General features: G+C 51.8%; 1 protein-coding gene across 2 annotated transcripts; it reads left to right on the top strand.

Annotated features, from left to right (window-relative positions):
- On the top strand, positions 1-22,837 carry Spint2 (serine peptidase inhibitor, Kunitz type 2). 2 transcript variants are annotated; one of them, XM_055594811.1, is made up of 7 exons: positions 1-109; positions 15,885-16,055; positions 18,926-18,985; positions 19,856-19,909; positions 20,554-20,715; positions 20,967-21,005; positions 22,348-22,837. In XM_055594811.1, exons 1-7 carry the CDS (start codon positions 4-6, stop codon positions 22,512-22,514), a joined length of 759 nt encoding a protein of 252 aa, XP_055450786.1. In that variant the 5' UTR covers positions 1-3; the 3' UTR covers positions 22,515-22,837. The 2 variants fall into 2 exon arrangements, with proteins under 2 accessions (XP_055450786.1, XP_055450787.1); XM_055594812.1 differs by lacking the exon at positions 15,885-16,055.
- Positions 22,838-26,005: the final 3,168 nt, after the last annotated feature.

Genomic DNA, 26,005 nt, shown 5'->3' with positions numbered 1-26,005 from the left:
GTCATGGCGCAGCCGAGCGGGCCGCGGCGGGGCCGGGCGCTCGTCGCCCTGCTGGCCTCGCTGCTTCTCTCCGGGGCCCAGGCGGCCGGCAGAGACCTGGACGTCCACGGTGAGGGCCCGGCGGCCATCCAGGAGGAGGGGGCCGCGGGGGCCGCAGCCGCGGGGGCTCGGTGCGCGGCCTCCCCGGGGGCGAGTGAGGGTGTCGGGGGGAGGTACACCCGCAGGGGGGCGAGGCGCAGAGCCTGCGCTGAGGTGGAGGGGCGTCGGCAGAGGGACCCCTAGGCCGGGAAGGGGGGAGACGGGGGGGGGGGGTGGTTCCAGGAAGGGGTGGCGCTGGCCGCTCCTGTGGCAGGAAGGGGGTGAGGAGCTCGGCGAAGCGGAAATGGCCAGAGAAAGCGCTCAGAAAGTGGGGAGTTGTTGGGGCGACCTGTTGGCAGCTTCGGGTACGGAAAAAAAAGACACTCTGAGACACCTGTTGTTAGGATGTAACGCGGCGGCCTCCCGTGATGTCCGGGGGAAGAAGAGAACCGGCAGTGGCACAAGGGAGGAGCTTTGCCAAGGCGCCTGCCAGGGCAGCAACACCTGGTTTGCCAGGGCAGCAGCACCTGGTTCGCCAGTGTTGCTCTTGGCTTCCAGCCCCCGGGATGTGCTTCCTCGAGTGAAGCAGCTTTTAACTGCTTCAGACAAGCACTAGCCAGCTTTGGAAAGGTCTCTGTTGAAAGAACTCATTGATTGAGCAAACTCATTGAGTCCCTGCGGAGTGTCAGTAAGACCGGTCCTGGCCCCGGTGACGGCCGCTGACTCAGACGAGACAGGTTCCTGCGTCCGCAGAGCGTGGATTGCGGTGGGAGAGACCATGAGCGAACACTTAAATGCAGGCTACTTGACAAAGCAGAAATGACTAAGTGGTGACAGCAGACAGTAAGAGCAGGGTGCTGGAAGGAGGGTTAAGGGCGCCTAGCTCAGGAAGGCCTCTGAGGAGGGTGACTGTTCTAACAGGAAGAGTGAGGAGGTGGCGCCTGTGCCAGGACCTTGCCCGCTGTCCTGTGGGAGTGGTGGAGAGCAGAAGCCTTGGGCTGTGATGGAGGAAAAGACAGTCCCCGAGGCTGGAACAGAAGTGAGGAAGGGAGTGAGGGGGTGGGAGCAGTGAGCAGCAGCCGCAAGGCCCAAGACCTTATTGGTTTTGGAGGAGATAACGAGGGCAGTGTGGCAGCCAGGCCTTCCCTTATGGCAGCTCTGAGGAATGGCTTACTCCTGTGTCTAAGCCTAGAGAAAAAGGAGTATGGGGAATGCCAGTGGGAGAGGCCCAGCTCTAGAAGAGCCACAGTCAGGAGCAGAGACCTTGACTGTGGACACCAGACTCCAGCGGCCCCTAAGGGCTTTTTCAGGTGAGGACTAGTCACTTTGGCCTGGAAATACCCCAAGTAAACCACATCAGGTTACGGCCTCTCTAAGCTGCATGTCGTCTAAGCCTGAAACCAGCCTGCTGTGGCGGTGACGCCTTAGGCCTTGGACGGTCACACCACAGTAATTGTCTTGGCCGCACCCTGCCGAGCAGCCCTTTTCTGTTCCCGGTGACCTGAGTGCTGCAGCTGGCTGGACCTACAGACCTTTCTGAAGGACTGCTGCCGGGTGAACCGCTGCCCTCCCTTACCTCAAGTGGTGTTTATTTGAAAGCTTCAAGAGCTTGGTCTGAGGCAGGAGGCGCTTTTGATAGAGGTCGTCGTTTGGTGGGGTGGAGGAGGTGTCTGTTTGCCTTGGTTTTCTCAGCAAGCAAAGCCATGTACTCAGGTGGGCTGTTTGTCTGGCACATTCCAGCTGTACAGTCTCCCAGAGGGGAAGTGAAGGCACAGGGACAGGAGTGGTTATGAAAGGCTGCCAGGCAAGGCACCAGGTCGTTAGAGTTGAGGTTCTGGGAGAAAGACCTAGAAAACTGGCTGGAGTGGATGCTGTGCGTAGGTGCTGGCACGGGTTCTGAAGAAACCTAAATGTTAGTGTTCCCCTAAGGTGCGGAGGGCGAGCGCGCTTGTCAGGGTAGAAATACCCCAAGTGAACGCAGTCTGAGGCAGAGAGCCCCTGGTGAGGGCTATGGCGAGGCGTCGGCAGAGAAACACAAGGTGGGCAGCGGATGTCTGCTCTGATGACAGGTGTTTTGCCAGGGCCTCGGGGGAGGCGGAGGAGAATGGTCTCGAAGCAGAGGTCTAGGTTCTGGCTGGAGAACAGTATCAGGGAGGCTCCTAGGGAGAGATGGCTCCATTTTCTTGCAGACCATTCGTAATCCCAGTTGCATGCCCTCTTGATTTCCTCAGGCATCAGGTATGCACGCACATACAGCTGTGTGTGTGTGCATGCGTGCGCAAAACACTGATAACATATAAAAATACTAATTTTAAAAATTTATTCTTTCTATTCGTTTGTTTTGTGAGTCAGGGTTTCTCTGTGTAGCCCTGACTGCCCTGGGACTTTCTCTGAAGACCAGGCTGGCATCAAACTCACGGAGATCTGCCTGCCTCTGCCTTCTGGGTGCTAGATGACAGGCGTGCAGCTTTGCACTGGGCTTCGGAGCCCTTTAGCTATCAGGGTTTATCGCCTAAATCCTAAGTGGAGCATTTGGTGAAGCAGCTTTTCCTTTTAAGGAAGTAACAGGCTCCTCACCCATACTGTCCCACGTCAGAGCCCCTCCTCTCACTAAAGGGAGCACACTCCTGAGATTTGGCCACAACCCAAGACATAAAGGGCAGGCAGGTAACTGAGGGGAATGTATCATCACTTGGGAAGCGGGTGTCCTGTCCACAAAGATTCTTGACTTTGGCCCATAGTGCTGTGTGGGAACACACACCTGCATTTTGCTCAGGTTCTATTAGACCTTCGTACTTTCAGGCTATGCCCCTAAATTAAACATTGTAACATTATAAATTCTCTGATCTCTCTGAGTTTGAGACCAGCCTGGTCTATAAAGTGAGTCCATGACTACACAGGGCTACATAGAGAAACCTTGTCTTGAAGAAAAAGAGCCCTGAACTGAATTTTATTTACTTATTTATTTCAGGCCTCATGTGTGCTAGCGAGGCCAGCACTTTGTCTGCTTTTAAATCTCAGGTTGATTACTTTGAAGCTGTGTGGTGCAGCCCAGATTGGCTTCACCTTGATCTCCTCTTATAGGTATTCGTCATCATGCCTGCTTGACTACTTTTTCATGGAGAGGCTGACTCCAAGTTGCCTGGCTTGGTCGTGAACTCATTCTGTAGCCCAGGTGGGCCTTGTACTTGGTTGGGATCTTCTACCTCAGTTTCCTGAATAGCCTGGATTATAGGCTTGTGCCTTCTACGTGGGCTGAAATAATGTAATTTTGGTCACTATTACAAGGTCAAATAACATAATTTTCCCAAGTTGGAAATTCCTCTAAGTCATTGGTTCAGTTCCCACTGCCATTACCGGTTGGCCAAGCCTCTGCTATCAGAGCTGTTAATGGTTACTTGTACTTGACTTGGCTTTGTTGGTGGTTCTTGGGAATTTCCATTGGAGCTGAGCCCAGCAACATTCATTCCTGCGCCTCCACTGACTTCCAAGCAAGCTTCAGTTTCCATTAGCATCCTGGTAATTACAGTTTCCCCAGCGCGTAAACTGCAAGGCACACTTTCCCGTCAGTCTCCCCTGAGCGCGAGGTTGGTCCCAGCTCTCCTCCTCCTTCACATGGGTAGTTGTGATGGTCAACACAGCAGCTAGGAACTGAGGTGCATCTGGACTTGGCATCAGCAGACACAGAGAAGACGGGCTGTCGTGCTGGTGGGCAAGGCTCTCTGAAATGCTTGTTTGTTTAGCTGACACGCTTACTGAGCACCAGTTTAGATTTCCACACAGAACCCTGAACAAAAGAGGCTGGGGAGACAGCTGAGCCAGTGAAGGGTGCAGACCTCCCGACTCAGAAGCCCGAGACGGTAGGGCAGGCCTGTAGTCCCAGCGGGCTGAGGAAGCCAGATGAGGTGACAATCTCTGTCTCAGACGATGCGGAGGGGCTGCCGTGGCGGTCCTTCTTTTTCTCTCAGTACTGGGAGGCAGAGGTAGAAGGATTTCTTCAGTTGCAGGCCAGCCTGTCAGGGCTTCAGGGCTAGGTAGTCCGCAAAAAAAAAGAAAGAAAGAAGGGATGGAAGAAAATATTGAGCACATGTGTTTGAGATCTCTGACTGCTACACACAAGTAGGATATACCTGTGAAGGTAAGGGTGGAACTCATAGTCCTGTTTTAGTGACACATGAAGTAACCATGGGTGTGAGTGGTTGTTTGCATTCAGTTGATAGTTTATGAAGTGTAAACTTTTACGTCTAAATGTTTTGTATCTAAAAGGTCAAAATTTTATGTCCACAACACCAACATTTTATGGCCCTTCTAATTTAAGTTGGATTTGTCATTATAAATGTTCTATATAAATTCCCAGGAGATACTTTAAAGCTTCTGGATTACTTGTGATAATGACATATTTAAGACTCCAAGGCCTAGGGAAGTCAGTAGGGTAGTTGGTAGGAGTTGTACTGGAAATGAGCCCAGAGATAGGTCAGCTAGCTAACCAAGTGGCTTCGTAGATCACTGGAGACAAAGTGTGGTGGCGCATGCCTTTCCTCCTAGCACTTAGAGGCAGAGGCAGGTGAAACTCAAGAGTTGAAGGCCTGCTTGCTCTTCAGAGTGGGTTCCAGGCCAGCCCAGGCTACACAGTGAAAAAAAAAAAAAAAGACTATTAGGTATATGTCAACTTTAGAACTTCAGGATTACAACATTGTTTTGGGAGACTGAGGCAAGAAGGTGGCCCAACAGTTTGAGACAAGCCTTGGGCAGCCTGGAACCCCTCTCAAAACAAAAACAAAACCGCACAAGGCCAGGCACGGTAGAGGCAGAAGATCAGGAGTTCACGGAGGTTATCCTGGGCTACCGGATTAGCCTGACATACATGAGTCTCAGTAGACAAGAATGTCCTTTTGTTTGTTTGTTTGTTTGTTTGTTTTTGTTTTTGAGACAGGGTTTCTCTGTGTAGCCCTGCCTATCCTGGAACTCACTCTGTAGACTAGGCTGGCCTAGAACTCAGAGGTCTGTGGCCTCTGCCCAAGTGACCAAAAAACTGTTTTTAAAACAACCCCGAGTGTCCTTTTGTCCAGTATCTGTGGTGATGCAGGCCTGTAAGCCCTTCTCTCCAGAAGCTGCGGCTGCACCGTCAGCAGTGTGAGACCCTGTCCCAAACAACACAGCAGAAAACACGCTAGATGTCAAGGCAGGAGCTGGAGTCCAGGTTTCTTACTTCCCAGTTTCCCTCACTCTCTACCTCCCAGCTCCTTGTCTGTACTGCTCTACCAAAGTGTGGTGGTGTAGATGGGGACCAGGCCAGGAGACATTGCTGTTGTGCCATGAGACCTCCCGGTGGGGGGAGGGGGGTGTTCCTGACAGTTGTGTCCTGCCTGGCTTGAGGCTCTTTTCTCTTTCCCTGTTGATCACCTGCTTTGTTGAGTTAGTGAAACCTGCCATTCGCCTTAGTTTTTGCTGTGTCAATATGGTTAGCTCCACCTTCATGAGGTGCCTACTCCTTGTTGAAAGCCTTTTTTTTTTTTTTTGGGCCAAGTAGCAGTAGTTCTGACTTGGCCCCAGATAACTGCACTCACAGAGCTGCGCCAGCTCGCGGCTATCATAAGCAGTTATAACTAACCCCACAGTCCCTGAGTTCTCCGTATAGAGCATGTCAGGAAAACCTCCATTTGCACGGCAGAAGAGTGCGCCTTTGGGGAGAGGAAGCCGATAGCCTCGGGTTCATGGGGTGGGGCTGTGGGCTGACGCCTCCAGTGCTTGGAGCGCTGGGTTCCGTCCTTAATGCCTGTAAACCAGCTGTAAACCAGCTGCGCTGGCTCTAGCCTGGGACTCCAGTGCTCTGGGCAGAGGGGGACAAGGAAGAGTTGAAGTTTTCCTCTGCTACATAGCAGTTGAGTTCGAGGCTAGCCTGCATTTTCAGGTCTCAAACCAAGGAATAAAAAATTAATGGTGTGTTCCACAGCCGGAAGCGAAGTCTGAAGGTCACAGGCCAGTGCTTGCAAGTAAACTTGCCAAGAGACACACCCATACGTACTAGAGCCAATATAGGTGAGAGTCACACAGAGGCCTCTTTGTCCTCACTTGGGCCTAGTTATATTTGTAATATTTGTCCTCAGTAACGCAAAGGCACATAGTCAGGCTTCTGCTTTATCCTGAAAGCTTCTAAAAACTGGGTTTGTTTGTTGAGTTGCTATTTCACTGTATTGCCCGTGCTGGCTTTGAACTAGTAAGGTGAAACAATTCTTGCCTCAGCCTGTCTCTTCATCATTGCTCATGCCATTGTGTCTGGCTGATGCTTGTTGTAGCTGGGCTTAAATCAGAGCATGTGGGCCCTCTATATTAAAGACTATGAGGCTTTTATCCAGGCCTATTGGTACAGGATTGGAATGCCAGGGAGACGGAGGCGGGAGAGTCAAAGTGTTGAGGCCTCTGCTGCAGAATAGCCTGAAGGCCAGCCTGGAACAACTTCATGAGGCCCTTCCTCAAAATAAACACTACTACTGGGTGAGCCTCAGTATAGAAAGAACCATTGTGTAGCACATGTAAGGCCTGTGTTGAATCTCAGCACTGTTTCAGAAGTTTATTCTTCCATTAGATTTAAACTTCTTATAATTTAGTTTATGTGTATGGATGTTTTGCCTGCATTCAGGTCTGTGTACCATGTGTGTGCCTGGTGCCCTCAAGACCAGCAGGTGTTAGATCCCCTGGGATGGTTGTCAGGTGAGCACTGAGACTCGAACCTGGGCTCTGTGAAAGAGTGCTCTGCACCACTGAGCTGTCTCTCGCCTCTCACTACGTTTGTTGAAGCTTTTGGGTGTGCTGTGCATGCATGCCAGAGAACAGCGCAGGTCAGCTTCTCTCCCACGATGGGCGCTGGATTAAACTCTGGGTGTCAGGCGTGGTGGTAAGCACCCTCCCCCACTGAGCCCCTCAGCAGCCCCTTCGTGTGTAATGAGGAAGTAAACCCTAGGAGGTGGGGGCCCTGCCGGGAAGCCAGCTGGTCGGCAGGATGAGCCGCAGTTAGCCCTTTGCTAGGGCGGCCTCCTTCCCAGGCTCTGGTTCTCTGATCTGTTACAGTCGTGTCACTCCCTTCTCTCAGCTCTTGTGCATCTCATTGGGCTTATAATAAGCCCTTTGGGTTTGGGCTGCGATTATAATAATTTTTCTTGTATTTCTTTTTTGTTTGCTTGTTTTTTTGAGACAGTTTCTCCATGTAGCCCCTGGCTGTCTGAAACTTCCTCTGTAGACCAGGTTGGCCTTGAACTCACAGAGATCCACCTGCCTCCCAAGTGCTAGGATTGAAGGCGTGCCCTACCACCACCTGGCTGGTGTGTGTGTGTGTGTGTGTGTGTGTGTGTGTGTGTGTGTGTGTGTTTTCTTATTCATGTAAGTCTGAGGGCATTTGCCTAATTAGTTGCAGGTGTGTGGAGGGCAAGTATGTGCCCCTGCTTGGGGGCCCAGCTGATCCTGAATGGGTTAGATCACAGTCCCCTCCATCTCAGGACCGTCTTTAAGAGCATCTTTGCTTTGAGTGGTGGCTTCAGTGTGATCCCAGAGCCCAGGAGGCTAAGGATGTCCAGTTTGACACAAACCAGGGAGAGACTGTCTCAGCAAACCAAGAAAAGGAAAAAAGGGAGGGGGCTTTTCTTCTGTTGGGCATCTAGCCCCACTGGTGAGTGAAAGCTCATCCACCTTCCACACAATAGCTATTCTCCAGCACTTGCTTTACCCATGTTTCTGACTCTCAGGGAGCTCTGCTCTTCAGCTCTGCACTAAGCCACACCCTCGCCGCATAGCCTTTTCTGAGGGCTGGGGTTTGAGCCCAGCAAGTGCTAAACAAGAGCTCTGCTCTGGAACTGAGCTACACCCCAGCCTTACGTGAGAATTGTTTCTCAGATAAGGTCTTTGTAGCTCAGCCTGCCTGGGACTTAAAGTCCTCCCCATCTGCCTCCCTAGTTGAGAGGAATGCTGGGATGATGGATGGGTACCACCACCCTCCCCCACACCCTGTGTGAATTAATTGAGGGGGAAGAGATTGTGTGTGTGTGTGTAGCATTTTTTGAGACAGTCTCTCACTGTAGCCCTTGATTGGTCCTTGGCCACTATTTCCAACACACAAATCAATTTCCCTCTCTCTCTTTGTTTTGTTTTTGCTTTTTCGAGACAAGGTTTCTCTTGTAGTCCTGGCTGTCCAGGATTTGCTTTGTAGACCAGGCTGACCTTGAACTCACAGAGATCCCCCTGCCTCTGCTTCTGGAGCGATGGGATTAAAGATGTGCACCACCACACTAGGCTCCATAAATCAGTTTCTAATAGAAAGATTGAAGAAAATGAAGAGGACCAGGATTGGCGGCAGCTCACACCTACAAATGCTAAGTGTATTTGGGAAGTGCAGAGGGGAGGCTAGCCTCTGCTAAACAGAAAGGACTATCATCTGCTTCCCAGGTCAAACCCCCGTTGGGTCTTTAAAAATAAAAGTAGAGGCTCAACCCGAGAGAGCGTTGGCTACTTTTTCAAAGAACCTGGGTTCAGGTACCAGCACGTACATGGTAGCTCACAGCCATCTGCAATTCCAGTTTCAGGGGACGCGATGCCCTCTTCTGGCCTTTGGAGGTACTAAGCATGTGCGTGGCAGCAGACTTACACATAAAATTCTGAAAGAGTGATGCCCTTGCAAGACTAGCCTGGATACAGATGGCAGGTTTCTGTGTGTGGGCGCTCAGTAGCGGGGAGTCTCTGCACCTTCCCCCTGAGGTTGTGAGCCTAGAATTACTGGGGAAATTCAGAGCTGGGGCTCGAGTATGCCTCAGGTACAGGAGGACCTGGGTTCTATTTCCAGTACTGCAAACAGTGCAAGTGGAGGAAAGAGCTACCTTGGCTCCCTTGCCTCCTGCCCCTCCCATCCCCTCTTGTCCCTTCCTCCCTTCCTTTGTTGTCTTTTGGGACAGGTTCTTTCTATATAGCCCTGGCTGACCTGGAACTCAGAGATCGCCTGCCTCTGCCTCCTGAGTGCTGGGATTAAAGATGCTCGGGAATCCGGTCTTTTATTTAGGTTGGTATCGTGTGTTTTTAGTTTTTGTTGTTTGTAGAAACCAGGGAAAAACATTTCGATCATAAAATCACTGAGTGGAGAGGTGCATACTCTACACCAGATCTCATTATGCACCAGAATTCATCATAGATGGCTGTGAGCCACCATGTGGTTGCTGGGAATTGAACTCAGGACCTTCTGAAGAGCAGTCAAAGCTCTTAACCTCTGAGCCATCTCGCCAGCCCCCGAGAGGTGCATACTCTAATCCTAGCACTTAGGAGGTACAGACAGTTGATCTCTCTGAGCTTGTGCTCAGCCAGGGCTGCGTTTGTAAACCTCTAACATAACAAAGCACTCTTCCCTCCGCTCCTCTGTCTTGGACATTTTTTACCCTCCCCCGGCGTACGGGAATCTATTTTTAACAGCTCGGAGTGTTCCCTTATGTGGCTGTCCCGGATTGTTTTGCCGGCACAAACAGATGTGTTAGTGGGAGTTTTCAGCTGTAAATCTGTGAGCACCAAGCCCTGTATGGATGTGGTAACGGTTGCCCCTGCTCTGTGTTGTCTCCTTTTCCTTGTCTCCATCTCCCCTCTGCTTTCCTTCCTCACTCTTCTTCCTTCTCCATGTCTACTTTCTGTTCAGTCAGGGTCTCACTGCATAGCTGCTGGAGCTGCCTCTGCATGCTGGCTTAAAGACCACCACGCCCAGCTTGGATCTGTTTTTGCTGCTGCGGCAGCTTGAGGACCTCACACTGAAGGCCTTTGGTCCTTACCCTTAAGAGTTCTGAGTGGCTTTAATGAGAAGAGCACAGTTGCTTTTTGCGCTGCCTAGGCTTTTTGGCGAAGGATAAACTGAGGAATGCGTGCTGTGAGGGATGCAAGCCTTCACGGTGTGGGCTGTGGGTCTCACTTCTCAAGGTGTAGCGTGTCGTGGTGAGTGGTGTTTTCTAAACACTCTTCAAAGAAGGGGTGACAGACGCTAAGTTCTTCACTGATTAGCATGTTTTGTATGTACGATGAGGTACGTGAGAGGGCAGGCGCTGGCAGACCACCGTGTGCTTGGAAGAGTCGGCCATCTCTTCCACTGTGGGAGCTAGGGAGCAGACCCAGGTCTTCAGGCTGAGCCAGCCCACCGTCTTCTCAGCCTGAAATTGTAGCAAAGCCTGTCGCCACCACACCCAGCCCAACACTAAGTTATGATTTGGGAATTAGGACATTAAGTTGTAAAATAAGCCTAAGTGACGTTTGCTGTAGTGCAGCCATCCATTTCCACATTGTCCGTGACGTGACAGCTTTTGTGCTGTCGTGAGAGAGTTGCCAGAGACCCTGTAATCCACAGAGCCTGTGGTAAAGGCTGTTTTCCACATCCCTGGGCTTTGCTTACCAGTTTCACTCAGTGATCTGAGGTTCTGCTGTAGGGTTCACAGGGGAGCCTCCAGGGTGCGTTGGCTGTGAGTACCAGGGCTAGGACGGCAGTCCAGCTGCTGGCCTCAGCGATGTGGGTTATGGGTGTCCGGCCACTTGGCATTACTTGTTTAGTGTACACAGCAGAGTGCGTGATGGCCTGCCCTCGCCCCGGGGATAATCTCTGTGGCAGCGCACAGGCGTGAGGAGTCGAGAGCGGTCGCCCTGAAGTGAGGGTCCACACACGCTGCCCTGTGTATGGCTGCGTCACCCCCACAGCTTGTAGAGGCTTCATAGAGGCCAGGAAGGTGGTGCTCACCTCTCTGCTGTCCAGAGGGGTGAAGGCAGCAGAGGTGTGTGGAGCACAGCAACTCCGAGCAAGGGCTGATTGTTTCAGATGCCGTCTCGCTGTGTGCACTCCTTATTCTGGAGCTCTAAGCCCCCTTCCTGTGACTCCTGGGTGCTGAGATCAAACCTCAGCACCACCATGCCCGTCCTCAGGGCAAGTTCTGGATACTCGAGAGGAAAAGGCTAAAATGTTAGAGTGGTTCTAGATTTAGAAAAGGCCAACCAGGAGACATTGGAAGTATCAGAATACAACAAACTGTTACTTGGGGGAAGAAACGAAGCACCTCAGTTTTCAATATTAAACTAGCTGTGGCTGGACACAGTGGTGCACACCATTGATCCCAGCGCTCAGGAGGCAGAGCAGGCAAATCTGAGTTTGAGGCCAGGCTGGTCTGCCTGGGAAGGCCAGAGTCAGCCTGGGCTACTTGGTGAGACCCTGTCTCACACGGACAAACTTGGAATATGATGTATACAATATATATATATATATATATATATATATATATATATATATATATATGTTTTTTTTTTAACCTTTGTAACCAAATTATTTTGTTGTTCTTTGAGACAGGCTCTCACTCTCTAGTCTAGATTGGCTTCCTGTCTCCTAATTGCTGGGATTATAATTGTGGCAGCGTAATTAAAGATCACAGGTATAAGATTGCTTTTCGTGACCTCACTGTCCTGCAGCAGAGGGTATTGCCTGTGTTTTCTACTGGACCTAACAAGAAATGTGTAGTGATCTTTCCTCTGGAGGAAACAGATGGACAGAACCTCCGATGTTTCAGGGCTTTCCTGTTGTCATAGAGCTAGTGGATCAGGAACTTCACGTCTCGGTGTTAAGTGTGGCGTGATCATGCACACCTGGAATCTAGCAGTCCATTGGCTGAGATTGCAAATTTGTTTTGTACATTTGTTTTGGTTTGAGACAAAGTTTGACTGTGTAGCAACTGTCAGATGGGGTTCTAAAAGTAAATTTGGGAGCTCAATGGCAGTGCTTTTGCCTCGCACACTCTAGGTTTCATTCCGTGAATGTGCACATCTTGTAGGAGTAAACTGAGTGCATATTAAAACTTGCATGAGAGAAGCTGGATGCAATCCGGGTGTGGTGATGCCGTCTCTAATCCCATTAATCTCTGTGAGTTCAAGGCCAGCCAAGTCTACACAGAGAAACCCTGTATCAAACAAAACAAACAAAAACCCAAAAGTTGTGTGTATGGAGGTGCACACTTGTAACTTCAGCACTTGGGAGGCTAAGGCCCAAGTCCAAAGCCAGCCTGGGCTATGGTGTGATACTGCCTCAGAAAAGAAAAGGCTGCAAGTAGTACTTCTGAATCCCAGCATTTGGGGGAGGGGAGGTGGAGGCAGGAGGATTGCTCCTTCAAAGCCATCCATAGCTTGCTTAGCAAGTTCAAGATCAGCTTTGGGTACAGGAAACCCTGTTTCATCAAAAAAGAAAACAGATGGTTTCAATTGGGTGGAGGAGAGCCAATGGGAAGATGAGCAAGGTTTGGGACATGCCTCTGTGGTAGAGCACTCGCCTGCCATGTAGGAGATCCAGTGTTAAAGCTAAGAAGCTGTACTCTGGATTCCTGCCCTGCTCAGCACATTTGAAATATTCCTAAAGTGAACTTTGTTTGCAGTAAGTACTCACAGTTGCGCTGTGTGTCTGGAAAATGAGTAAGTCTGTCTTTTTAAGCCTGTAAGCAGACTGGTGAGGCAGGAGCCAAAGCTTTCTGTGATGTCTTTGTTAAAAGATGACAGCAGGTGGTGCTTGGTGGCTTCCAGCTCTTAGGAGGCTGTGAGTTCAAGACTAGCCTGATCTGCACAGAGCTCCAGGAGGCCAGGGAAGCTACACATAGGGACCCTGCCTTGAAAGAAAGAGAGAGAGAGAAAGAAAAGGGACGGCAGATCTTTCCATTTGGCAGAGTAGAGTGAAGTCATTGAGCCACTGGCAGATTGTCTCAGGGCACTGCCGGTGCCTGAGAACCAGAGAAACCAGTTTCTGCTTGACAGCATTCCCAGACGCCAGCCTGCAGTTTTACAGCAGTTAGTGTTCTAAGTGCCTGCCAAATTAGGGTCTGTCCCTTTGAGCTTCCTCCTGGTTTTCATGGGGAGAGAGGTCTAACAGGCTCTTGCTCTGGTCCCCTGGCTTGCCTGGAAGGGTAAAGCTAGGCTCCAGTTTGAGGTGAGCCTCTGATCCTGGGATTTCTTAGAATGTATGAGCACCATGTCTGCCCAGCTTTCCTGGTTTTCTTACCTGTTTCATAAGCAATAGAAATAATTTTGTAGTTTAGATTGGATGTGCCTGTGATCCCAGCATTTGGGAAGCTGAGCAGCCTAGGCCACATATAAAGACACTGTCCCCCCCCCAAAAAAAATGTGTGTTGGCATGTGTGAGCATGCCGATAGGGCCCTTTTCTGGGCCCTGAAAAGAAGAAACCAGCAAACAGAACAGGAGACATGCCTTTACCATTACCTGCAGATAATGCAGACCAGCTGTGTGTGTGTGGGGGGGGGTTTGCTTTTTTTTTTTTTTTTTTCTAGAAAGGTTCTCGATGGCTAGCCTGGCACTGGCTAGGTAGAACAGGCCGGCCTTAAACTCAAGACCTGCCTGCCTCTGCCTTCTGAGTGTGACTAAAGGTGTGCCATGACACCCAACTAAATTTTTCATTCTTGTGTGTTTAACAGTAAAAGCCCTTAATAAAAATAACTTGCTGAAATTCTGCCCAGCCCCACCCCACCAGCCTGGGCTAGTGTGGCTGGCGTGTTACTGTCAGGGACCCCATAACGGAAAGCAGAGACCTTCTGATGGAGGCAGGGTGCCTTTGTGAGACCTCGGATGGTGGGAAAGGGTCCAAGGAATGGTGGCTTCCAAGGAGCTCTGTTTCGTGTTTCCCACTGCCTGTGGGTGTCAGTTTAGCGCGCGCGCACACATACAGACACACACACACACACACACACACCCCTTGGATCCTCTGAGGGGCCCTTGTCCCAGCACTTGGGCTCTGAGCAGATGAGTGTGAATTTAGATCTCTCCTTGTTTGAAGGTAAAGGGTGTTATTTTGTGATTGTTTCATTGTGAAGGTTAAGTTCTTACTGTTACATTTAATGTGTATGTGTGCTCATGCGTCCTCTCAAAAGCTTGTCATAGCCCTTGAGGTCAGAGGAAGGAAGAAGACCTTTAGGAATGGCGGCTTCTTCCACCATGTAGGGACTGGAGACTGAACTCACGTTGTCTGACCTGGCAGCAGGTGCTGCCCGCCCTGGCAACCTTCTGGTTTTGTTTGTTAAGTCAGTTTTCTGCCTGGCCTTGAAGTCACTGTGTTGCTGAGTGAGATTAGTTAGTTTTAAAATTCTGATCTTCCTGCCTCTACCTCCCGTGAGCTGGGACTGTGGGTGTGCTCCACGTTGGAGCACCTAAGACTGCACAGAAAACAGCACAGTCGCCTTCATTAACTTCCAGGCTGCTTAGCTCAGCAGGGCATCTGCAGCTGAGTGACCCCATGGTGCCCCTCACCGTGTTTTCATAGGGATTCTGACTGGGTCCTGGGAGTCCTCCTCACCTTGTCTTGTTGGTGGGAGCAGGGCTGCCTCCTCCCCCTGACAGCATGTAGGTTGGGCCAGGTGGAAACCTGAAGGTTCTGTTCTGTGTTTACTCAGGGCCTTGTTGCTCCATCCTGTGTTTTGTGATCTTTGGCACATTGTCAAAAGTACCTGTGCAGGTGTGTGCCAGCTGGTTCTTTTTACTAAGATGCCTTGGGCCTCATACTTACTAGGCAATTGCATTACTGATGAGTTAGGTGTCTCCAGTTCTTTCTGATTTTTTGTTTTGTTTTTAGTTTTGAGATAGGATCTTACTGAATTCCTCAGCCTGGCCTTGAACTTTCCACCCCTCTGGTTCATGCTCCAGGTCGCTAGGATCACTGACCTGTTGTGTTGTGAGCCTTGGTGGGGAGGTGGTTTAGGTCACGAGCATGCGGAAGGACCTGCAGTTGATGCCCAGTGCCCATGAAAGCCCGGTGTGGGGGCAGCTGTGACCCTGTGCTGGAGGAGGGCTGGAATGATGCGTGCCGCTGCATGCAGCCTTTCTCGGGGTTCCGGGTATTGAATTCGGGTCAGCAGGCTTGGGTAGCAGGCATTTTTACCCAGTGAGCCAGCGCACTGGCCCTGGAATTTCCTTTTCGGCATCGTGGGAGCTGCGGAAGGGCAAGTCTGCGCTGTCTGTAGATTGTTGTTTTGAGAACATGTGGCTCTGTACCATGATCGTAACAGTCTGAGAGAACAGAAGCACAGGCCCTGCCCTTTGTGATTTCCAAGAACATCTCCAGGAGTAGACTACAGTAAAGACATGAGCAGGCAGGAGAGGACGAGGACAGCCTGTGACCGAGTGCATGGCTCTGGGACAGTTGAGCTCGAGAGCTGTCGTGTGGCTGCTCATGCCAATTGGCCTCCAGGCTGCAGAGGAAGTCATGGGCCCGCCACGACTCCTTTATTCAGGTGATTCCCTCGCCCTGTCCACAACCCCTGACCAGCCTCTAGCAGTGACTGCAAATGTGTCCAACCAGAACACCGTGGTTGGTGTTTTTCCCTTAGACCTTGGGACTCCTGGAACCTGGGCCTGTAAGCTGAGTTGGCCTTTGAGATGGGAAACTAGAGTCTAGTTTGTCTCTGAGGTTCTAGGATTTGGATGTAGGTGTTTGTGTATTGGTTGTCTTTATGGGAGGGTGTGTAGGGCCTGGAATCCAGGGCTAGCCACACCCTCACTTGTCCGTCTCTGAGTTAAGGGCAGAAGCTACCTGCAGCTGCAACAGGTGCTTTGGACTTTGCCAGGCGATGTGTTTCTCTCCGTATAAGGAAGACAGCATCAGCGCCAGCTTTGGGAACAGGTCTGGAGGAACTGATAGGCCCAGAACACTTTGCTTCTTCCCCTTTGGAGAATCTTGAAAACCTCGGACTTCCTCCTACAGAGTGTGTGTCCTTTGACCCTGGGATTATCCCCATCAACCCACTTGGGTTCTGTTTTGTTTCAGAGTCTTGTGGCGTTTCGAAGGTAGTGGGGAGATGCCGGGCTTCCATCCCCAGGTGGTGGTACAATGTCACTGATGGGTCCTGCCAGCTGTTTGTGTATGGCGGCTGTGAAGGAAATGGCAATAACTACCTGAGCAAGGAGGAGTGTCTTGAGAAGTGTGCTGGTGTCACTGGTAAGACCGGAGTTTGGCGACTTTAGAAGCTTAGATAGAGTTCATTGTTGGGATGTGCACATCTTCTGAGTGCTGGGATGGCGTGGGATTCCACAGCAGACCCCTTGAGCTGTTCCCCGGCCACACTGGCCTCTCTGCAGGCCCCTGCTTCTCACAGAAAGTCAAGCCTAGCACCTGCCCTCCTCCTCCTGAGTGCAAGTGCTACGCCAGCCCACTCCAGAGGACTGGCCTTCTGATACACTCCTGCAGGCCGCTTGTCCCTGGGTCCTCTGAGACAGCTGACTGAAAAGCTCACAAAGCCGTGTTAGGGGCTAACCCTGGGGTGTGCGCCCTGAAATCACCTTCGTCCAGTCTTCAAGGTGCCATTGGCCTTAGAGTTCAAATAAACCTGAAGGCCTAGCAGAGAGCTGCCTTCTCATCATCCACCCCCCACCCACCCACCCCCACCCACCCCCGGTCCCAAGGCAGGCGCCGAGCTGCCCACAAAAACTTTGCGCAGCCTTTCCTGGCTTGCAGATCTGCCGCATGACTTGAAGCCGATTGGTTCGGTGTTGAGCCCCAGGGCTCAGTCCCCATCCCAGTGAGGTTTATGTATGGGATGGGTTCTGTCTCCTCACTTTCTGGCTTTCTTGATGGTGAGCTATGCATTCAGAGATGAGCTTGGCACCCTCAGGTTGTGTGAAGGCCGGTCAGCAGTGCCCTCAGGTGGTGACCTCTGCTGTGCTGCGGCCGGTGAGATGCCTGGTCATGGGGAGGGCCAGTCGGAGGGATTTGGAGACGTGACGTGGTGCTGGGGCCAGGAATGGGTTTTAATTTAGTGTTCTGACCCATAGGTTTTTTTTTTTTTTTTTAACTGTGTAGTCCAAGTCTCAAACTCCTGATCTTCCTGCCTCCCTCTCAGGTGTTAAGGTTAGAGTGTCCACCACCGATGCCTAGCTAGGGTGAGATTTCTGGTGGTGTAGGCCAGTCTGTCACCTTTTAGGTGCTAATTGGTACATAGGAATCTGAGTGAAGAAAATGTTGTTTCTGTGTATTTCCTCTCCAGTGTGGAGGGAAGGAGTCGGAGATGTTGCTTGCTCCCTTTGATGTGCTGTTACCATCTTAGAAAGAGGGTTGAAGTGATACAGACGTGAGCAGGAGACAGTGGGCTTAAGGCAGTCGTATCTCCCTGGACATGGTTCAGAACCTGACCCCAGCTGCAAGGGCCTGGCAGGCTTTTGTGGCATTTGGTTGTGTGTCTCTTGGCACTGTCATGGGAAACAGCCTGTAAGGCAAGCTGAAAACTGCCAGAGCCGCTGGTCCCCAGAGTCTTTGCCCGCCAGACTTCTAGGCAAGCAAGTCCTGAGTGAGGCCAAATGAGAATGAGGATGTGTGCCAGTTTATTAATTTGTAATGGGAACTGGAACTTCCCGGGGGACCTGACTGTCCCTGTGCCTGCCTTTCATCTAAGTAGGTAAGGCTTCTAGCTTGTTGCCGGACAGTGCTTGATGAGGACAGAGGTAGGAGGCAGGCTGCGGGGAGCTGCATGACATCCGGCCAGCCCCAGGCCTCTGCACCCATGATCCTAATTTGTACTGAAGACCATTTTATCAGCTGCAGAATTGATCAGGAGGGGCATTAGGAGGCCATCCTGGGCAACGCAGCCACGAGACCGTCTATCCCCTCGTGAGGAGCACTCACACCCCACCTAAAACCTGACCATTTCGCTGGCCTGTGATCCCAGAACTTGGGAGGCAGAGGCAGGCAGAGCTGAGTTTCAGGCCAGCCTGGTCTACTGAGTGAGCTCCAGAACAGACAGGCTACACAGAGAAACCCCATCTCAAAAAACAAACAACCAACCAGAACCTGACGATTGGAAGTTTCTTTGTTGCTCCACTCCACCCACTCCTGCTCCGTCTGAGACAGGTTCTCTGTGTTGCCTAGGCTGCTGCTTTGACCCTCTTGCCTCAGCCTGCCCAGTAGTTAGGACTGTAGGAGTGTCACCGTGCCTACCGTGCCGTTCCAGCCATTCTAAGTGTGCTCAGCAAGAGTAAATACCTTTGCAGCTGCGGGAGGGGGAGCAGCCTGTGATCCCAGCGCTCAGTGCAAGGCCAGCCTGGTCTACAGAGCAAGTCCAGAACAACCAGGGCTACACAGAGAAACCCTGTCTTAAAAAAACAAAAACGAACCAAACAAAAACAAACAAGCTCTGTGTTCACATAGGGACCTGAGACTTGTCCTCTCACACCACACGTGCTCTGGCACATACACATGCGCGCACACAATCATGATTTTTTAAACACTGCTACAACAACAACAAAACTTTAAAAGATCCTTGTTAATGCCATTACTTGGGGTGTGAGATGGCTCAGTGCTTAAGAGCACTACTAGATGCCTAGATGCTGTTCCAGAAGACCCGGGTTTAGTTACCAGCATCCACATGGCAGCTCACTGCCTGTAACTCCAGTTCCCAGGGATCTCACTCTCTCACACACAAATGAGGCAGAACACCAGTGCACACGGAATAAAAATAAAATGTCATAACTCACTGTATGTGGTGGCACGCCTTTAATCCCAGCTCCTGGGAGACAGAGGCAGGTGGAACTCTATGAGTTCGAGGACAGCCAGGGCTATACAAACCCTATCCAAAAAAAAAAAGGCCAACTCTGCTTTAAAAAAATAGGCCGGCTCAGAGGGTCAGGAGCTGTAGGAGCCCTGGCTGTGTAAGGTCCTTTTGTGTGAGCTTGCACTGGTTCCTCAGCCCCAGAAACTCACTTCTCAGTAGAAAAGCTTACATGGCCCTCATGCTCCACGAAAGAAGAAATGGGGGTTGGTGTAGCACATGGGGCCCTCTTGATGGTGGCTTTCTTTTCCCATCTTTGCCCTCCTAGAGCGCACCATTGAGGGTGTGGCTGGGAACAGGAACGGAGCCGACTCTTCTGTCCTGAGTGGTAAGTTCCTAAAGGCCCTCCTGGGAACGGGGGAATGCTTCCGCCTCTGCCTCAGTGTTACCAGCACTGGGCCAGCAACAGAAGGGCTGAGGGCTTCTGCTCGCAGGGCCACCAAGGCCTATGGCTCAGGCCCTGCCTTCCTCCAGGCTGCTGTCTGTCGTCCTGTGTTCTCTGCTCCCCATTGGGGTCGCTATCTTCCTCCTCCTGCTACAAGTCCTGTGTCCTCTACCACCCCACCCCTCTGCCCACTGCTGACTTCATCTAGAGCTTTGTGTTAGTTTGCTTTGTAGAGCTGGCAGTAGCCGCCCTGCTGCTCTTTTATGCCTAAGGGACTCTGCTGCAGGGGCCTGGGTGAGTGGTCCCTTGCACTAGCTAGTAGCAGTTGTACCCTTGGTGTTAGGCCCCAGGCCAGGGCCTTGGCAGGGCCAGCAAGACCTGCCCTTCCACAGAGGGAGGCCACTAACTGCCCTCATGAGAACAAAACTCTCGGCAGCTGTTCCCGTATGGGCCTGTGGGAGGTCTGCGGCCGCTGGCTCACCTGCAGGACCCTGCATGACAGCTCATATTTTCAGCCTGTTTCTGAAGAAATTTTTCCAATAGAATAAAAGTTTCTGGGTGCTTCAGAAAATGAACAAAGCTATGTTTTTGTCACCTCAGAAATGTGACTTAGTTTCCATAGTAACCACTGGAATAGCAGGAGCCCCACCCACCCCAGTGTTGAGTGTGTCCTGTGCTCCAGAAGACATCAGGACCAAGGGATACGACACTCCCCCCCCTTACAGTGGCCGTGCGTCCTTCTGGGGCCCTTTATAGTCAGCCCTGCTAGGCCGGTTGTCCCGTGTCCCTCCTAACCAGGTGTTTGTGTTGCAGTTCCCAGAAAGCAGGACTCTGAGGGCCTCGCTGGTGAGATCTTCAACTATGAAGGTATAACTTAGAGCGTCAGCTGTGTCCTTACGGGGTTGGGGACTGAGTTCACTCGAGGAGCTTGTAGAGCAGGCCCTCCAGACCTTGCCAGCTGGCTGCACTTCAGAGCTGGGGCTGGGGTGACAGCATAGTGGGTGTCCAGGGCTGTCGGGGACCCAGATGTGCCAGCAGAGAGGCAGCGGGGCCTGCGCTTCTAGAATTCACCTGCCAACCTGACTCACAGCTCTGTGGCTGTGGACAGGAGCTGTGCCCTGTACGTAATTCCCATGTGTAAAGTGAGGTCCACACAGGAGAGGGCTACCCAGTGCATGGAAAGTGCCTGGGACTTCGAGAACGGCAGAAACCACGGTCAGGGTTGGCTACAAAGCGCCCCTCCCCCACTCCCAGTGGTCTGCAACTGAAATCCCAGCACTTGGGGTAGGGGTTAAGACAGGAGTACGAGACCGCTCTGGACCATACAGTTTCACACCACACACATCAGAAAAAGAAAATACAAAGCTGGTGTGAACAGGCCAGACTGACTGTGCCTGACCCGCGGGCCTCACTGAGAAGACCACAGTCTCCCTCACTCAGCTGTCAGGCCTCATGCTTCCCTCTTGGCCCTGCTGGTTTGCCCTCCTGAGGCCCCTTGCTCTTGCTTCCAGAGTACTGTGTCCCGAAGGCCGACACTGGGCCTTGCCGGGCAGCCTTCCGCCAGTGGTACTATGACGTGGAGAAGAGTTCCTGTGACAGCTTCATCTACGGCGGGTGCCGCGGCAACAGGAACAGATACCTCTCCCGGGAGAAGTGCATGCAGCGCTGCTCCGGCAAGTCAGCCGACCCTCCCTGCACCGTGGGGCCCTGCTCCTGAGAGGCTCCTTCCCCATCCCCTCCCTAAAATGAGGCCTGTGGAAATATCCATCCTTTGGAAATGTCATCCCTTGAATGACAAGGTCTCAGAAGCTCCAGAGCTCGTGGGAAGAGCCTTAGTGTTTGAGAGGCAGAGGGGACCTATGTGGTGTCAGCTCTGAGGCTGGAGAGCAGGGTGGACTGACCTCACATTTTGCATTCTCTGTAGGCAAGCAGATGTATCCTGCTCTGACTCCTGGCACTAAAGGTGAGTGGCCTCAACCTTCTCCGCCTGCCTCCGCTTCCCCGCCACTGGCCTTCCTGGACGAACTGGGTTCTGCCCAGTAGTGTTTCCTTGTTTTCAACATTGTTCCTCACCGGAATGCCCTTGTGGCAGAGGGCTGTGTCTCTATGAAAATGGTTAGGCAGCTTGGAACTTGTGGACATTTGCCCTACAGTAAACACTGTGCACAGTGGAGGCTGAGCCTGAATCAGGAGTCCCTAGGCAACTACAGGGGTTGTGTGGCAGACAGGCCTGTCCTGTGAGTCCACACGCAAGCCTGAGAGGAACTCCTGGTTCCGAGGGAACTTAGCTACCCTAGGCTGTGAAGAGATGCTCAGGCCAGCAGGAGGCAGACACAGCGGGCAGCCTGGCCTGCCGAGGAGGCCCCGTGTCCTCCCTCTTTTCTTTCTGAGCCTGTGTGGACAGCGAGTGCTATTCTGTGGACCTGCCACACTGGTTTGGCCTGTGAAGGAGCCAACAGCCGGCCTACAAGTCTGTCTAGAAGTAGAATCTGATTCTCAGGGCTGGGCTGGAAAGGTGCCCGGGTCTGGAGAGCTGGCTGTGGGTGGAGTTGGCCAGGGGATTGCCCCAAAAGGCTAGATAGGTCCTGTCGCCAGTGGAGGAGGGAGCCAGGTGAATGTCCCAGGAAATCAGGTGCCTGAGATGGAGCCCCACCTTAGCTGACCAACGGGGCAGCCGCTGTTACTCACTGCACTTTGAAGCCAGGCCCTCCCAGCTCTGCTGGGTGAACCCTCTCCAACCAGACTGCAGGGCTCAGGCAGCCAGCCTCATAGGACATTTAAAGTCAGCCCGGGCCACTTTAGATCTTGTCTCAAAAAAACACAATGTGGGGGCTGGAGAGACAGCTCAGAGGTTAGGAGCACTGGCTGCTCTTCCAGAGGGCCTGAGTTCAACTCCCAGCAACCACATGGTGGCTCACAACCATCTATAATGAGATCTGGTGCCCTCATCTGGCTTGCAGGTGTACATGCAGCAGAACACTATACATAATAAGTAAGTCTTAACACACACACACACACACACCAGCGTTGTGGAGTTCCATCCCCAACACCCACATACTTCCTCGCAACCATTTGTAATTCTAGTTAAGGGGATTCAATGCCCTCTTTTGGCCTCCTCAGGCACCGTGTGGCGCTCAGACGTACATTTAAGCAAAAGCACATATGCATAAATTTTAAAAATGAAGTTGAGAAGGCGTTCTGTGTTTATTGGGGTGACTACCCTGGCAAGCAGTCTCTGGACTCCCAGGCTGAAGAGGGCATCTGGCCGGGTTCCTCCTTGCCTTACCTGTCCCTCTTGTCCTTAGCGGTCGTCCTGGTGGGGCTGTTTGTGATGGTCCTGATCCTCCTCCTGGGAGCCTCTGTGGTGTGCCTGATCCGGGTGGCACGCAGGAAGCAGGAGCGCGCGCTCCGAACCGTGTGGAGCACGGGGGACGACAAGGAGCGGCTGGTGAAGAGCACCTATGTCTTGTAAAAGCCCCAGTGCTGGGGGGCAGGGAGGGCGGGCGGGGAGCATGAGCTTGTATCCCAGAGATCATTAGGGGGTTGGTCTTTGCTTCCTGGGGCAGAGAAGCTCTTCCTAGTCCCATTTGGCTGCTTAGGCCCCTTGACTTCTGTTTCTCCCCCATCCTCTGCCTTTGCACCGTTGCCTGCTTTAGCCTCACTGGTAGTCCTGTTCTGGTAATTTTCATTGTTAGTTTGATTCATGTTGTGTTTTTTTAAGTAGATAAAGGTTTTTTAAATTGGGATTCTGAACGAAAAAAAGTATGTTTAATAAAATGGGCTTTTAAAATAAAATTTACTGTGTAGCCTCTTTTTTCTCGTGACTGCTAATATATCTGTCAAGGTTTATCTCAGTACCTGAGACAGTACTAGAGACAGGTCTTTTGCTTTAGAGACAAAGTAGATGTCTTGTCTTTTTTATACCACACAGGGTTCTGTATGTCTTAAGCTAACCTCGAGCTCTTTCCTGACAGAAATGACCTGAGCTTGGTACCCGCTCCTAAGTGCTGACATTACAGGAGTGTGCCCTGTTCTGGGTCGGAACCCAGGGCAGCGTCTGTGCTGGGCAGGGACTTCACCAGCAGTCCTGCGTCCCGACAGCCCTCAGTGTTTTTAAATTTTCATTTACTTACTCACTTATTTATTTATTCATTCATTCATTTATTTATCTAGCTGTTTATTTTTGAGGCGAGGTTTCTCTGTGCTCTGGCTGTCCTGGAACTTGTTCTGTAGACCAGGCTGGTTTTGAGCTCAACGGGAGCTCCGCCTGCCTCTGCCTCCCTGAGTGCAGGGATTAAAGGCTTATTACTGTGTTTATTGGGGTGACTACCCTGGCAAGCAGTCTCCGGACTCCCAGGCTGAGGAGGGCATCTGGCCGTGTTCCTCCTTGCCTTACCTGTCCTGGCCTTACCACCTCTCCTGGCCAACCCTCAAAATTTGTAAGATTTTTATTTTAGTTATATGACTGTTTTGCTTGTATGTATCTGTGTGTACCGTGTGTGTTTCTGGTAACTAAGGAGGCCAAAAGAAAGTGCTGGATCTCCTGGAACTAGAGTTAGAGATGGCTGTGAGCCCTCGTGTGGTTCTAGGAAGCAAACCTCGGTCCTTGTTTAGAGCAGCCAGCACTCTTAATCACTGAGGCATTTCTCCAGCTCCTCTTCATACTCTGAAATTCCTAGCCACACTCCCAAACAATTCCCGAGCACCTTCCTGGTGGTCCTTGCTTCTCTGGCAAATGGACACTTTGATTCTGGATGTTGGGCAAAGACTCCAGCTGTCCTGCCTTCTGAGCCTCTAGAGTCCACCTGAGATCTGCCTGTTGGGAGGTGCACAAAAGCGAGGCGTCTGCCCCAGGCAGGGGCCTCAGCGAAGGAGCATGGTAGCACACTCCTGTAACACAGGCACTCAGAAGCAGGAGGGGCGTCTCCATCCAGGACGGGGAGATGGTGTAGAGGAACTTTAATTCAGAACATGGCTGTTCTGGCAAGAAAGCACAGCCGAAGACTTTCTAGGTCTGTAGGAGACAGAGAAGCCAGATGGAAGCAGCTTGGAGAGGGGTTTGAGCCAGAACAGCTGAGTTGAACCAGCCAGCCAGAGTTGAGAGAGAACTAGAAAGGGTTCTAGTTCTCATCCAGCAGTAAGTCTTAGAGGCTGAAAACACTGTAGATTGGATGGTGTGGAGGCTAGAGGCTCCCAGGACTAGGCCTAGGTTAGCAGACGGAGGAGACAATAAGCCTCAGACCACAATTATACAGGTGAATAAGAGATACTTTAACAAGGTAGCTTTTGGGAAGGACCCTATTTCAATTCCCAAACCAGAGTGGCTCACTACCCTCTGCTGCTCCGGCTCCAGGAGGTCCAGCACTGCTTGTTCCGGTCTCTGCGGCAGGAGGCGCACTGTGACATCCGTGCGAGTGAGACAGTCCGCAGAGTTTAACACAGAGCAGGCCGGGCGCTGGCGGGCACGCCCGTAGTCCAGCACCGAGGAGGCAGGGGCAGGCGGATCTCCTTGAGTTAGAGGCCAGCCTCGTCCACAGAGTCGAGTTCCACGACAGCCAGGGTTACACAGAAAAACCCTGTCTCGAAAAACCAAAAGTAAATCACTGCCAGTATTGAACCCTGCTTTGTCCAGGACCTAGTGGTGGTATGCAGGCCTGGGACACAGGGCTCATGGACCCACATAGCCTTGCTCCAGTTAGTTCTGGAATGGTTCTGCAGCCAAATACCCAACGTGCCTCTCTGCAGCATTTATGTTTGTGGGGTTGGTAGCCACAGAATATCTCCATTTCCGGTGTGGGGGCAGTTTCTCTTTGACCCTCACAGTGACACTAAAGGTCACTGTCTGGTCCAGCAGTGTGGGTCCAGTGGATGACAGACCCTTATAGACATCCAGTCTGTAAAATACGCTAAGCTTCCCTGGCCTAAGCCTCCTGGGTGTTAGGGTGAAAGGTCAGAGGTCACAATGCCTCACTTGTTGTCTAGGGATGAAACAGTGAAGGAGTCTGACTGTGGCTTCTGCTGGAGTGGAGCCACAAACGCAGTAGATGCCCATGTGGTTGAGGGCTGGAGACCGGGCTGCTGGGAGAGCCCATCCGCGTGGGCCTCTGGTCCTGCTGCTTGTGCTCACGCAAAGTTTGCAAAACAGTTGTACTTGCCTCACCCTCTCCGCAGGAGGGTCTGTGGTGAGCAGCTGCTTTAGAAGGGGAAGCTGTTGGAGCTGGTCCCCGGAATGTAAACACACCCATCTTGTCCTTGGCATGTCCTGGGCTCTAAGGTTTAAGAACAGATGTTCCTAAGCTGGAGAGCTGGCCCAGCGGCTAAGAGCACTGGCTGCTCTTCCAGAGGTCCTGAGTTCAATTCCCAGCATCCACACGGTGTGCTCGCAGCCATCCCATGCTGGGATCTGATGCCCTCTTCTGGAGTGCAGGTGTCCATGCAGGTAAAGCACTCCCACAGTAAAGTCTTTACAAAGCAACATCTGAGCCCCGTGCAGGTCATAGGGAGGAGGGAAGATTTCCGGTGTAAAGCTGTCAGAGTTCCAAAGCTTCCTAACACCCTTTTGTTGATGTCAGGCAATTGGCAGGCCGAGCCACACCCTCAACCTATGTTCCTGCTTTGTTACAATGTGTTCATCTGGGGTCCCGGGAGCAAAGAAACCCCAGGCCAGAGTGGGTGAGAAGCTGGGAAGCCAGGTTGACCCAGGAGTCTAGAGGTAAACAGCCAGGATGTTAGCTTAGAAGCAGAATGACATAAACCCTGGTCTGAGCACGGGGTGGAGGCTGAGCTTAGCTCCTTATCTCATCTCTAGATCATTGGTCAGTTCCCGGGGGGCCACCCGGTATCCGTGGTAGTCCCAGGCCAGTACAGTCTGAAGAGAAAGAAGACAGTCGCTACATGCTGTGAGTCCAGCCAGCTGCTAGGATGTGGTTGAATGGAGATAATATTGTTTATGGGAACTGGGCC

This window comes from Psammomys obesus, unplaced genomic scaffold, assembly GCF_907164565.1.
Source record: "Psammomys obesus unplaced genomic scaffold, mPsaObe1.curated_primary_1811, whole genome shotgun sequence".
In the NCBI taxonomy this organism is placed as follows: domain Eukaryota; kingdom Metazoa; phylum Chordata; class Mammalia; order Rodentia; family Muridae; genus Psammomys; species Psammomys obesus.
The sequence above is the reverse complement of the archived record's forward strand: the minus strand, read 5'-3'. Positions and strand labels throughout refer to the sequence as shown.